The 13,471-nt window shown below is 38.7% G+C and overlaps 1 protein-coding gene across 1 annotated transcript in view; it reads right to left on the bottom strand.

Moving 5' to 3' along the window:
• Positions 1-13,471, bottom strand: part of ZSWIM6 (zinc finger SWIM-type containing 6) — a 213,151-nt gene that overhangs the window by 1,678 nt on the left and 198,002 nt on the right. The window contains exons 9-14 of the mRNA XM_024247222.3: positions 12,718-12,978; positions 8,829-8,964; positions 5,489-5,646; positions 4,705-4,868; positions 2,524-2,605; positions 1-1,036 (exon numbers count right to left, since the gene is read on the bottom strand). The exon at positions 1-1,036 is cut by the window's left edge and continues 1,678 nt beyond it. Of these exons, the coding sequence (XP_024102990.3) occupies positions 174-1,036; positions 2,524-2,605; positions 4,705-4,868; positions 5,489-5,646; positions 8,829-8,964; positions 12,718-12,978 (1,664 nt within the window). The 3' untranslated portion in view covers positions 1-173. The remainder of the gene's footprint in view (positions 1,037-2,523; positions 2,606-4,704; positions 4,869-5,488; positions 5,647-8,828; positions 8,965-12,717; positions 12,979-13,471) is intronic.

The following is a 13,471-nucleotide window of genomic DNA, read 5'->3' as shown; positions in this document are numbered from 1 at the left end:
AAACACACAAACTTTCACAACATGACAATTTAGTCTGCAAACGCAATATAACTATACACATATAATACCGGTGTGGCTCTGTTCTTTAAGTTAAAAAGGGTACAAAGGCAGGCTCAAGTAAAAACAAACCATCCCTCCCATCCCCACCCCCCACCCCATTCATACAAGATCTATCAACCAAACCTCTCCCGAACCAACATCATCAGTTTCTTTTTGCCTTTGTAGATTTGTTTCAGGTTGTCAATAAACTGTGTAAACTGAATGTGTCCATCATGCGCCATTAAGAAGGTCTCTCGGGCTTTGCTGAGGAACTCTATAAATTCACTATAGTGCCGAGGACTGATGTGTGTGAGCCGTGAGTGCGTTGTGTTGATGTAGGCCCCGATCGTGGCATCCAAGAGTTGCCTCAAGGGGGCTTTGTCCAGTGACATGAGCTTACCAGAGTTCCTCCTCCCATGAAGTCCCACCATGCCAGGAGTGGTCAGAGTGCATCTGCGCAAAATGTCTGACAGTACCGTTGCACACTTGACACTCTTGACCACCAGAGGTATTATAGCTGCAAGCTCATTTTTACCAAGGGAGTGGCTAAGTGCACAGGCCCACAAAACGTCATTAATGGCAGGGTGTGTGTCCTGATTGTAGCTCAGGTTGAGATGGGTCATGGCCAGGGTGGCCAGCTTGTAGGCCCTCATGGGGTACCCGCGGTGCTCCATGTACCGTGCTATTGTAAAGAGCTGTGTATAGCTCATGCCGGTCGTAGCAGCATCGAGAACAATTTGGTATGCCGTCTCAAAAGCTATGTGATCCTTTTCACAAAGGGTTAGCGCAGAGAGGGCACAGTTCTGTGGATCCTTCATGGCACACTGCAGTGCAAGTGTCCGGGCACTGCTGGCCAGCTTTTCCTGCTGGTGGCAGTCCAGGTGGAGGCGGACGATGGTGCTGTTGGACATCACGGTAGTTGCAACTATACTTGTGGCCTCGGTGGGAGTAAAGAGTGTAAACCAGGTCTGCATGATGCTGTCCAGGGCATAAACCCCTGCAAGGAACACAAACAGGCTCTATTACTGACAAGGAGGCTGGCCAGAGGTCCTGCCTTATTTTGAATTTTACAACCAGTGTGTTTACATTGTTAACCGTCATAGGACATGAGCTAGGCTAGAAAATCCTGTAAAGTAATGTGCCTGGGAGAAACCTTTAAGAATAAGGTCATTATGAATTGTTATTCAGTGAAATGCCTGAAAGGAACATGAACTTGCTATAATAAAGAACCAATCCTCTTGGTAGCTGGTATTTGTACTGTGCTGCTTGCCATTTCTGACAATGGCTTTTTGCTAATGAGTTCTAGTTCACTGGGGCTTCCTGTCAGAATTTGAGGCTCAAAAATTGCAACTTAACCAAAACAGGGACTTTACATGGCTTGTGTGCTTGTGTGTAAGGTAAAAGTACACATAATACAAAATTTTAAAACACAAAGAAGCTGGAAAATGTGGCCCATAATCAAGAGAACAAAGTCAACAGAAGCAGACCTACAGATGAATCAAAAGTTGGAAATGGCTGACCATGTCTTTAAAATAATCACTTTACGTTCACAGACCCAATATGCCTCACTTGTAGGAAAATCCTAAAAGTGAATGATTTGAAGAGAAGGTACTAGGTCTCAGAGAGAAATCAGGTTTATATCTCGGGGCAGGGGCAGAGAAGTTGTGTGGCAGTTCTTCAATTAGTATTATTTTTGTTTTGCTTCACTAAAGCATGCCTTTAATGATGTAAAGATAATCTTTATATTGAGACCAGCTTCCCTTTTTCCAAAATAAAAAAACCATTATACATTAGTGAAAGAAAAATAATAATTGTATAGTATATGCTGTGTCATATCTAAACACTGGGATGGCAGTGTTTTCTCAGCATGAAGTATGTATCCCTTTCTGATGCAAATAAGAAAAAAGAACGTTTAACCAATATTTATTTTAAATAGCAACCATTTGTTTCTGTTGGCATTCTTGCTGAGAATGTACAGTTTTCTTCTGAACTGATCTACTGCTGCAGCGGGGAAATAGTTAGCTGAAGGGCCTCACAAAATGGAAGCTTATGGGCAGCCAGGGAATCTTCTTATGGCCAGCTACAATTGCTCACACATCTGGAAGATCACCTAAACCACACCCAGTGGTCATCACTTCTCTGCTGGATACCATGATGTATGCCTTCAGATGATAAAGAAGAAATAGTGCAACTAGGTAACTTTATATATATGAACTGAATAAAAACAGTTTACTCACTGACTTATACCATTTTATATAAGAAGATGGAGCTTCACAAACGTGACCATTTCAAGTTGAATAATACAAGTATGTACAACTGAAGGTTAGGGGTAGGGGGTCAGGGAGAAGGGAGCCCTTGTAGACTGCTAGAAGGAGCCTTGGAGAAGTCAATGTAAAAGAGTGAATATGTTCACGTGTCTGTAACTGACAAGTTAAATCCTACCATGAGGCACCTAAGAAAGCTTCTGTTCCAGAGTTTACCTACCGACTTCAGTAGCACACGTTACCAGCCACCTCACCATCTCCCGCCGTCGCCAATTTAAGGTTGACAGTGTCATTCGCATAACCTATAAAAACAGGATAACAAAATGTTTTGGAAAATTATCCTGAGTCAATGAAAAAAAAAGGGGGGGATAAACTATAAGGCATATAAGGCATACCTACTGTCTACCACCAGGAAGATGAAAGCATAATTTAGAGCAAAGCTCTACATATGAATTTGGATTTGTCCATGGCTACCCCAGGTGGCCTTGCCACAGCCACATTCTCTTCCTGGCAAGAGGCCCATATTCTCCTCCTGGTGGGCCCACTGACCAGATGTGGTATCTGAACCAGTTACTCTATCTTTTCTCATCTGCAAAATCAGAGGGCTGGACTGGAGCATTAAACACAGCCTATGCCCTTTTTCCCTCCCCAGATTTAACATTCCATAGTTCAATTTCTGAGGCTCCTGTGAATTCACTCTAACCAGGAACTCTCAGTGGGGAAAGAGGTATTTTAAAATAATCATTTTAGTTATACCTTCAATCTCTGATTGCTCTTTTCTGGTGACCATGAAGGTAACTCCAGGTTTATGGGGGAAAAAATCTTCCTTGATATCATTAGTGATCTGATTTTGTTTTTCACTTTCTAACAAGAAGTCCCTAAATAAACATATCTACCTCTTCATACTTCCCCCATTCTTTAAAGATTCAAAATATCCAGGGACAACCAGGTGCAGTGGCTCACGCCTGTAATCCCAGCAATTTGGGAGGCTGAGGTGGAATGGATCACGAGGTCAGGAGTTCGAGACCAGCCTGGCCAATATGGTGAAACCCCGTCTCTACTAAAAATACAAAAATTAGCCAGGTGTGGTGGCGTGCACCTGTAGTCCCAGCTACTCAGGGGGCTGAGGTAGAAGAATTGCTTGAACCCAGGAGGCAGAGGTTGCAGTGAGCTGAGATTGTACCCCTGCACTCCAGCCTGGGTGACAGAGTGAGAATCCATCTGAAAAAAAAAAAAAACACATACACACAAAATATCCAGGGACATCATATCCCCAAAGGCCCTGAGGGATTCCTTTTTAGGTTCTAGAAATACTCACAAAGGGCCTGTGAAATTCCTTCTTAGGTTCTAGAAAGAATGAGTCAAGGAATAAGCTCTCATGCATATCCTATTTACCATGAATTCCAAATAACAAGAGAGCTCATGTTAATGGTTCTTTCTGCATCACACCATTAAGATGAGGCAAATGGTGACAAAAATTAGCCAAACAACAAGAATTAAAAAAAAAAAAAAAACTTCTGAACCATCACTATATAGCTTAAAAGCAATCTTCTATACCCTTTGCTTGTACAGTACTCTATGTTACAGTAGTAGGTACATTTTCCTGTGATCCTATTATTTAAACACTATTAGTCACTGTAAGGGAGAATCCACAACTAAAAAACCAGATTAATTATCCAATCAGGGGATTATACTCCCCATACTTTAGGTAACTGGGGTATAACAATTTTGTTCACTGCTTTTTAATGGGAAGAAAGCAAATGTTAATAGAGATTCCATGAGAAAAATGAAACAAACTTTTTAGTTCCTGGTTTATCCAGTGATCTGTTCAGAAACTATAAGGAAGCAAACATCTATCTGCATGACGAACTCAAAATGTCCTTGGTATTCTGTTCTGCTGAAATCTAAAACTGGACTCTGGCCCGATCACTCCTCCTTTACCTGTTTTTCTCAGAGTTATTAAAAGGAGCTAGAACTGCCCATCTATTATGAAAATGCAAACATCAATAAAAATTTATACTTCCTCTAAAAATTTAACCCTAACAACTGAATCTTCATTATACATGCTAGCTTTATTTAAGTCTCTTATTAGCAATAATTCTTCTTCCTTCATTCAAAGGAGAAACAGTGTCGTTAAGGCTGCAATTCAGAAAATGATTTTTTTTAATTGAAAGACACAAAATAGGCTGCTAAATGTACAGTCCATGCACCTTACATAGCAGTCTGGTTCAGTTGGGAATGACCACGTCTCTGAAATACAGTTCTCTCCTGAAGTCTAACAGATTTGTACTCCAAAGAGTCATTTACCTGCACTCAAAAATCCAATCAAACAAAAACAACCCTAAGAGGTGCCTTTATTTAGCAGTCTTTGATGTCCCAGGAAAGACTACCAGTCATGTACCTGCAGGCCCAGCTCCAGAGACACTTTCAAAAGAGTGATGTCTGGCAAACTGTCCATGAGAGTTGCTATTTTAAATGCATCTTGGGCAAGCTTGAAGATGTGTGATGAGGAGTGAATGTTTTTCTGGATGGATTCTAATACTGTTTCCAGCCTCCGAACATCGCCTGCAATGAACAAGGGAAAACCAAACCAAACCAAATCAAAGCAAAGCAAGACAAACAAATAAAAACCATACAACCATACACACACACAGAGGGGGAAAAAAAAAACAAACAAAACATAAAGCACAAGTTAATTTACCTAACATGTTCACAGATGGCACAGGTGTTACAACTAGGGCTCCCATAATTACTGCAATGTCTATGAATCTCGGCTTCACAAAAAAAGATACACCGAGACACACCCTCAATGACTCAAAGCACATATGAACCAGAACCAACATGAGACAGCAAACAGCTCTCCTAGTTTCTACTTATGTATTTTTGGTGAATATTTCAGGAAGAAAAAAATGTAACCCAACTTGTAAATCTGCTTCTGAATTTCAACCATTTATATTTTCTTGGCATGGTAACTAACCTGAACTCTGCTGGCAGCAAGTTAATGATGCAGGTAAATGAGGAAAATGCCACCTGTTTTGCCTTAAAAGCTAACATCTAAAGAAAAAGATCCCTTCAACCTATCTGACATTAACACCACTGCTGAGAATTTGATAGAAAACAAGACTTAAAAAAAATAAACAGGCAAACAAATGAAACAATTATGAGGCCTCAGGACAGTACAGTACCTTTGGCTGCAGTTAGCATGGTGGATGCCAGCTCACACTGCTGGGACTCAATGTGGCTTAGAGTGAACCAGCGAGGGTAGCGGTTGGGAACAACTGATGCAATGTGGTGTGGGCGGGTGAGGTCTCCTGATGGAGCAGTAGATTCCAATACTAGTAACCTATAATGAGAAGACAAGGAAGGTGGCCCCTAGTTATTTCTTGACCATGTCTTTGGCCAGAAAGACTGGCCAGCAGAAGCCAGAAGAGTGGGTAGATGTTCAGGCCTCTAGTTCAGCAAGGGCTGGTACAGCTATACTCTGCTGTGTGGGTGCAAAATACCTAAATTTTGTGGACTATTAATTGTTTGCTAATAATAACTGTTCATCACCCAAACCTTGTTAGTTGTTCATAATCTAAACCTAAGAGATTTTCTTTCTTTAGCACCATTCAGAAAATTACAATATTCAAGGAAATTAAGATATGCAAACACTGAAGAACTTTTAAACACAGGTCTTGATGTTTACCTACAAATTTTGAATTGTATGACTCAAAAAATAAATCAACAGAAACTGATAGTGAAATGGATATTTAAGACTGAGATCACAGTCAGGAAGCAGTGAGTACTTAAGATGAATAAGCTTAACCTATTCAAACATAAAACAAGAAGGGAAGTAAGACAAAAATTACCTCTTTTCCATCCATTCATACTTTCTGCACAATTAGTTTCTTATGACTCCAGGAATTTGACATTAGACTATGTTCTACCAACCATATTACAGAAGATAAATGTGACCTAAGTGTCTGTCCCTTGACAGTTTTGCATAAATTCAGAGTGATTTCTGATTTTTTATTAAGAATATACTGTCATGGCGAAACCCTGTTTCTACAAAATATAAATTAGTTGGGTGTGGTGGCATGCGCCTGTAATCCCAGCTACTTGGAAGGCTGAGATGGGAGGATCAGCTGAGCCTGGGAGCCATGATTACACCACACTGCACCCCAGCCAGGGCAACAGAGCAAAACCCTGTCTCAAAACAAATAAAAAAAAATATGCTGATGAAAAAATTTCTAAAAACAAAGCAAATATTTAGTAATCTCTTCTAAAAGTACCAAAAAGCTTAGTAGAGTACCTAAAACTGAAATAATTTATTTACAACCATCAAAATGCTGGCCTTCAGTCAAGTACACCAGCGTTAAGAACTATGAAATAAGATAAGAGCTGGAGACCAACAAGAGTCAGCTGGGTCTGGGAGTGATGCTGGCCTCAAGGCCCCACCCAAGAGCAATTATTGTCCGGTAAGCCAAATGGCTCATTCTCTTCTCCTTTTATCTAGGAACAAAAAGATGTCAGCAGTAGAGAAGGTGGCAAGGTAGGCAGTTAAGTAGTAAGAATATTGGCAGGGTTGCTATTTAGCTTTTTTTTCTTAAGCTCAGAATATCCTCGTATTCACAGGCAGGTCTTGCCAGACTTACTGTAGAAGAAACTAATCAACATCCCTGGGAAGATGAGAAAATGAGTGCTGAAGATGACCTTCCTTAGCCTTCCCCTTCCAGAATGACTAAGAAGCAAGCGAGCTACATCTCTCTTTTCCTTCCTGTTCCCTGGGATGCCTTGCAATACCTGGTGGCGCACATACCTGCCTTCCATGGCAGACCTTTGGCAGGATAGTAGCGGCAGATAGAAGAGAGAAAGTGGAAAAAAAATTCCCCTGTACCCTGCTAGTATTCCCCATGAAGAAACTGCCTTGGCAGCAACCAAGGACAAATATTGAGTTTGTGAGTGTTAGAAAAGCAAGCCTTTCTGCCTGGCACATACCATTACATAAGCCAGAACCACACAGAAACTTTATCCTATTTTACCCTTAAACTTTGCCAGTGGTAGTAGCAACAGCATCTGGCGGCATCATAACATTAACATCTTCCCTTTAAAACAAAATTAGAATTCCTAAGATTTGAGTAAGTATAGAGCTGAGCATATGTCTTCATAAGACAGCTTCCATTTCAGCTTCCAAAAATAAAAATAGGAACCCACTTATTTTAAAATCGTGCTCTAAAATATAAACCAAGTGGTATAATGTAATTTGGTGGGGGACTTTTGCTGTTTGTTATTGACTTATTTTTTGTATTTTAAAAATAGAAAAAAGAATACTTAGGAAGATTCTCCAGCAGGTTAGTAAGATTCCATATTGCCAAGGAAAGCATGTCAAATTACAGGATGTCAGCCTTAAAACACACCGACACATAGGTATACACACAGACACATACACACATCCTTATCACTGCATAAAAAAGAGGCGTCCTGATAGACATAAGCTACACTCAACACTTTCAAAACAGAGTAACTTTGGGGACACTGGTAATTTATAGGCAAGGATTTGTTTTAGAATCTACTTCACTGATTACAGACATAGAATCTTTGATGAAAAGCTTCTTGAGATCAAACTATTAATCAGCACACGCAAGCTTTTAGGTCTACAACATGACTTGTCCTTAGGTGATCTGTACTTTCCATTAGAAGCATAGGAGTGTTTTATTAATTTTTTTAAAGGAAAAAGAAAATGCTGATGTTTTAAGAAAGATGGATGTACCTTTTAGGTCCTTAAAATTTAAAGGTTATTTGTAAGATTAAAATATAATCTTGAACTCATTAAAATATTCACCTTGAACAAACCTGTGATAAAAATAATTATTATGTGAAGTAACTTTTAAAACAATGTAGAAATAAAAAGGTGGGTGGTAGAGAACAATATGTTCTAACTGTTATTGCTGAAAAGGAGGGACTGATGAGGAGATGGAAGCAGTCAGAAGAGAGGTAGGCAGAGCCTGAAGGACCCCAAACAGTGACTCCTTCACTGCTAAATGCACGTCCCACCTTCTCTCAGCCCCCAGTGAATACAGATGTGCCTTGGCAATACAGGGAGTTGCTTTCCCGCACTACTGATGGAATGTGGAATTACAGCAGGTGTGAAGGTCTCCCTCAATTATATTCAAGCCAGTATATATATTATTTACTACTGCTTCAAAAATCAATTTTTTTCAAAACAATTAATCATTTATGAAGGTTTCAACTGTTGCTGTTTAGTGATTAAACTTGGTTTGAATTGTGCTTCACGAAAAAGTAGGAAAAAGCCACGGTGTGCTTGAGTCTGACAGCAGCAAGGATAATTCTTCCCTTACTTTAAACAGAAGCAAAACAAGCCAACAAGCAAATCACCTCCACAACAATCCAGGAAGCATAAATACATAGTTTCTTTAGCTTTTCTGTTGCCTATAAGAAACATGAAGGAGTAAGTCAGTTAACAGCCATGCTTCCCAGTGGGAATGTGGCCTGCCTCTGCCCAGCTGGGCTGTGAATACGTACCGCATTGCTCTCAGTGCAATTTTGTATGCCAATTCAGCATCGTGAGGTAGGAGAGAGGTGAAGAGATACTTGGCAAATGTGTGCATTGGAACGCTCTCCCGATGGATTATTTCACCTAAACCACTATATGGTCCGGCTGTGGGAAGAGAGCATACACATTTTACATTCCTAAAAAATGAACTAACACTTCTTGTAAAGCATATTTTTAAAATGTCACATAAAGTTATAACATATACAAATAAGAATTTCAAGTAAATGACATAGAAAGGAATATAATCCTTAATCAAAAAAGATTCTTCAGGGTATATAGTATCCCTTACAGATTTCACCTCATAAACAAAACCCTAACTGTCCCACAGCTAAATGAAAAACCCAGAACTCAGGGGCAGACAGCATTCACAATACAAGTGCCTCAGAGAAAGGAACCCTCTATAGCATAAAACCTTGCTGCATTTGAGCAACATCCTCTCTCAATGTGTGGCATCAGAGCACCTTGATTTGCAAATGCACACATGACACCACAGCTTAACTATGGAACCTACCCCTGGACCCAAGAAGGGTTAGGGGCACAAATATGCCAGGTTTCCAGAAAATGGTGCTCTGTATCGGGGTGAGAGGTGTGGGAGGATTCTGAACCACAGCTCTCTAACTATACACATTGTTGCCTCTAATGAGTAGCAACAGATATTAATTCCTAGAAAGTGATTATTAATAACAAGAATAGTTACCCATTTCATACGCATCATAGGCAAAAGAAAAAAAATTAAAGTAACTGGAAGTTTACTACTCTTTGGGCTCCTGAAAGCCAATTTTAAAAGCAAAATTACACTTAAGCTGTCAAAATTCATTTCTTAGTAAATTCTGACAGGCGTGGTGGCAGAGCTGACTTCCCCTGTGTGCTCCTTGAATGCTGCTTTGAGAAGGGCAACATAGACTTTTAAAATAAATTCTGAAAGGAAACCACAGTGGTTAGTTCAACCACTTTGCACTAAGGTACTCTGAGGTTTAGTTACTGTAAAGTGTTTAATAAATTAGTTTCCATGTCACCTTCGGGTAACATCTGTTTCATGATTTCTAGAATTATGAACCATGACACCACTGCTCAGAGGACATGCTATATTTGTTTTCCATGAGAAAAATCAGTGTGGTGAAGAGTTTAGAATGCAAGAAATGCAGTTCAGAAGAAATGGTAAGAGCAGTTACTGAACTGGTGGTTGGTTATGAGCACAATATATTCTAGGTCATTTTAATGGAGGTTATTTTTTAATTCAGTTGAGTTTTTTGATAGTATTTTTGAATTATTCATTATATAAGTACTTTAAAAATCATACAAATTTTTTCACCTAAACTAACATCTAAATCTCTAATTTTACCAAATCCATTAATCTTTAATTTTAAATGTTTTAGTGATTTGATATTCTTCAAAAGTTCATACAGCATTATGACTGCACCTTTTGTTCATATACCAAGGCTACATTATTTAAGTTATTAACTGTTACAGACTAAATATGTATTTCTTCCCAAAATTCACATTTGGAAGCCCCCAGCCCCAATGTAATTGTATCCAAAGTTGGGGCCTGCATTAAAGTAAAATGAGGTCATAAGGGTGGGGCTCCGATCCAACAGGATTAGTGTCCTTGTAAGAAGAGACACTAGAGAGCTTGATCTCTCTGTCATGTGAAGACACAGAGAAAAGGTAGCTGTCTTCAAGACAGGAAGAGTGGCCTCATTAGAAGCTGATGATGAGGCTGGCACCATGATTTTAAACTTCCCAGCCTCCAGAACTGTGAGAAATACATTTCTGTTGTTTAAGCCACACAATCTGTGGTATTTTGTTATGGCAGCCCAATCTAAGACACTAACTATTTTACTTAAGGACTAATTATAGCAAATCTGTAGATTAGCCACAGTCTTCATTTCTCCTTCATTTTCTTTCACTGTTTCCCTTTAAACCACCAAGTTACCTTTTTTGTATTATTCAGGAGATCCAGGATACATAATCAATTATTTGCTATGATACCACTCAACAAGTAAAACATTCAGTCAGGTATCCAATAATTATTTGTGGATTAATAATTAGTGTAATTCCTGGACTCTAGTGTACTACTGAATAATGACAACTTGACATTTGGCACCAAGTTTCCCCAGAGGTGCTTGTTCAATATGCTAATTTATCTATCTAATATTGTGGCCAGGAGGGATTAATACTAGCAACAATACTGGGTTACTCCTTCCTCTTTCCAGATATCTGGGCCTGCTAACTAATTTGCCTCTGACATTTGCAAAGAGTATAACTGCACGAAGAACTTGGTGCCCTCGTGTAGTCAATTCAGTCATGGAGTTCTCAATCTTCTAGCATTTACAGTAATGGCCCTGTGGCCTCCCCGCCTTGGACTGCCTCCTGTCCTGCACCTATTCACTCTTTGTGGGCCTTGCAGGGCCAGGAAAGGAGAAGAGGCAGAGATGAGTCAACAGTGCTCCTTCTCAGGCACAGTACTCATAAAAATGTTTGACGGGAGGGATGGACGAATCAAGACTAGGGCAAAGTCCAAAAATATTCATGAAAAATGAACATGGAGACATATTTAGGAAGGTAAATACAGATACCACACACTATCAACTTTGAAAATCACAGATCTTCTTTCTAAACTTCAGTATAAGGGAAATCAAAAGTCAGTATAGCCAGTGACAGGCAGCATTTAAAAAATGCTTGTGACTAATGACATTGCTTATAGCATAAGGAATTATATGGGATAAAACTGAAAGAAAACAGTAATTGAAGACTCAGGATCACTCTTGAAATTTGTCAAGATGGGCTTTTTATCTTTACAGGGAAAAAAACAGGTTCAGGAGAGTGCTTCAAAAAATTACTATTAGGAATTTTTACCAAAATTAAGCATGCTATTAAGAAGGTTTACCTGAAGAGCATTTTCCCTTTAAAATGCATTTCTAAAACATATAAAAGTATAATATGTTTGAAGAAAATGTTTTAAGTAGATCTTTTGCTTTGGACAAATAAAAGGGATGCTGAAAATCTAAATCCCTTCCCTATATGTAGTAGTTCTGAACATAAGATGAATATAACATACTTTATGAGCCTATCAATCACAGAGAATCCCATAATAACACACTAATAACACACATGTACTTGAGAGATAGAAGCAATAGTTAGACACCACCTAAATTTGCACAAAAGATTACACTACCACACAAATTACATTTACCTTTTTAGAGGGGAAAAAAACTGAAAAATAGTGTCAGCCAAAATTTGTTAGGCCCTTTAAAACTTAACTTTATGAGAAGAAGGAAATTAGACCATGCCTCAGAGATTCTATGAAACTTTTTCCTTGATGAATCTGTGCCTAATGAATCCTCTGAAATAACCAGTCAGTGCAGCAGAAATTCACTTGCGCAGCCTTCAGTCGTTTGTTAGCATGTGCGTATAACATATTCAAAACCCATGTGTCATGTAACCGCCAATAATTTGGAGGAAGGCCAGCCAATTACTGTTTTATTATTTAATTGATCAAGGAAATAGGAACGTGCCTGCCAATAATAATGCACTAAATATCAAAATTGCATTTATCTCAGGAACAACACAGTCTAAATGAAATAGATTCTTTTCAAGGTTTGAGGCATTAAATGCAGCTATTTTGTAACAGGCTATCATATATAACCACCTAAATCAAATGATACAAATCTAAACATCCACACTTTTTTATTCAGTGACACTATTTTTTAGACAGCGAACATGTCTTTAATACCCCATGACTATAAAAATCAGGATAACTACCATATTACATGCATTCAGATAGTACTTTTAACATAAGAAAGATTAGCACCTAAGTCAAATTGGCTAAATAAGTGGAAAACTTCTGTATCAGGCTACCTTCTAATAGGAAGACTGCTTGCTTGCGAAAAATTTTCACCAGTGTGTCATCCAATTCAATTTCCTGAAGCTTAGAAATGAGCTGCTCCTCATTCCGGCAAACTTTCTCTTGTGTGTACAGCCCATCAGGCATGATACGCTGCTGTCCTAGCCCTATCAGGGCTACTTCCACAGCCAGCGTTAAATAGGATTCCCCTTCTTCTAAGAATTTGTGTGCAGGTAGATGCTGGTATTCCAGAGACTTGCACTGTCCCATATTCTCTGCAAAATGCCACAAAAGAAATCAGAGTTCAGAAACTACTTTTGCAGATGATATGATAAGTACAAACATTTATACTTCCCAGTACAAGCAAATGAATTATTGACTAATGCTGAGAAAGCCAGAAAACATGTTTTTTAGGCTAAAGTGCAGTCTTCCAGTATCTTTTTAAAAATGACCATGAATGATTAAATGTTTATGTTTTGGGGGATATAACATTACAAATACTTTTCTCCCTTGAAAATAAATCACCAAAGAAAACTATAAATCTAAGAAAATATGAACTAAGAATACTTAAGAGAAAAACAAAATTTAATTACACAATAGTAAAATTACATGATGACTTGCACTCACCACTTTTTAAATCTTGGCATTCAAAAAGTTTCCATAATAAAAACAGTAGGGAACACAACATATATAACCCAATTTCAAGTCCTTTTTATTATCCAAGAGTCATCAGTTATCACAAGAGGAATGATTCTTTGAACATTCTCT

This window comes from Pongo abelii, chromosome 4, assembly GCF_028885655.2.
Source record: "Pongo abelii isolate AG06213 chromosome 4, NHGRI_mPonAbe1-v2.0_pri, whole genome shotgun sequence".
Classification (NCBI taxonomy): Eukaryota; Metazoa; Chordata; class Mammalia; order Primates; family Hominidae; genus Pongo; species Pongo abelii.
This window is presented reverse-complemented; position numbering and strand designations above follow the sequence as displayed.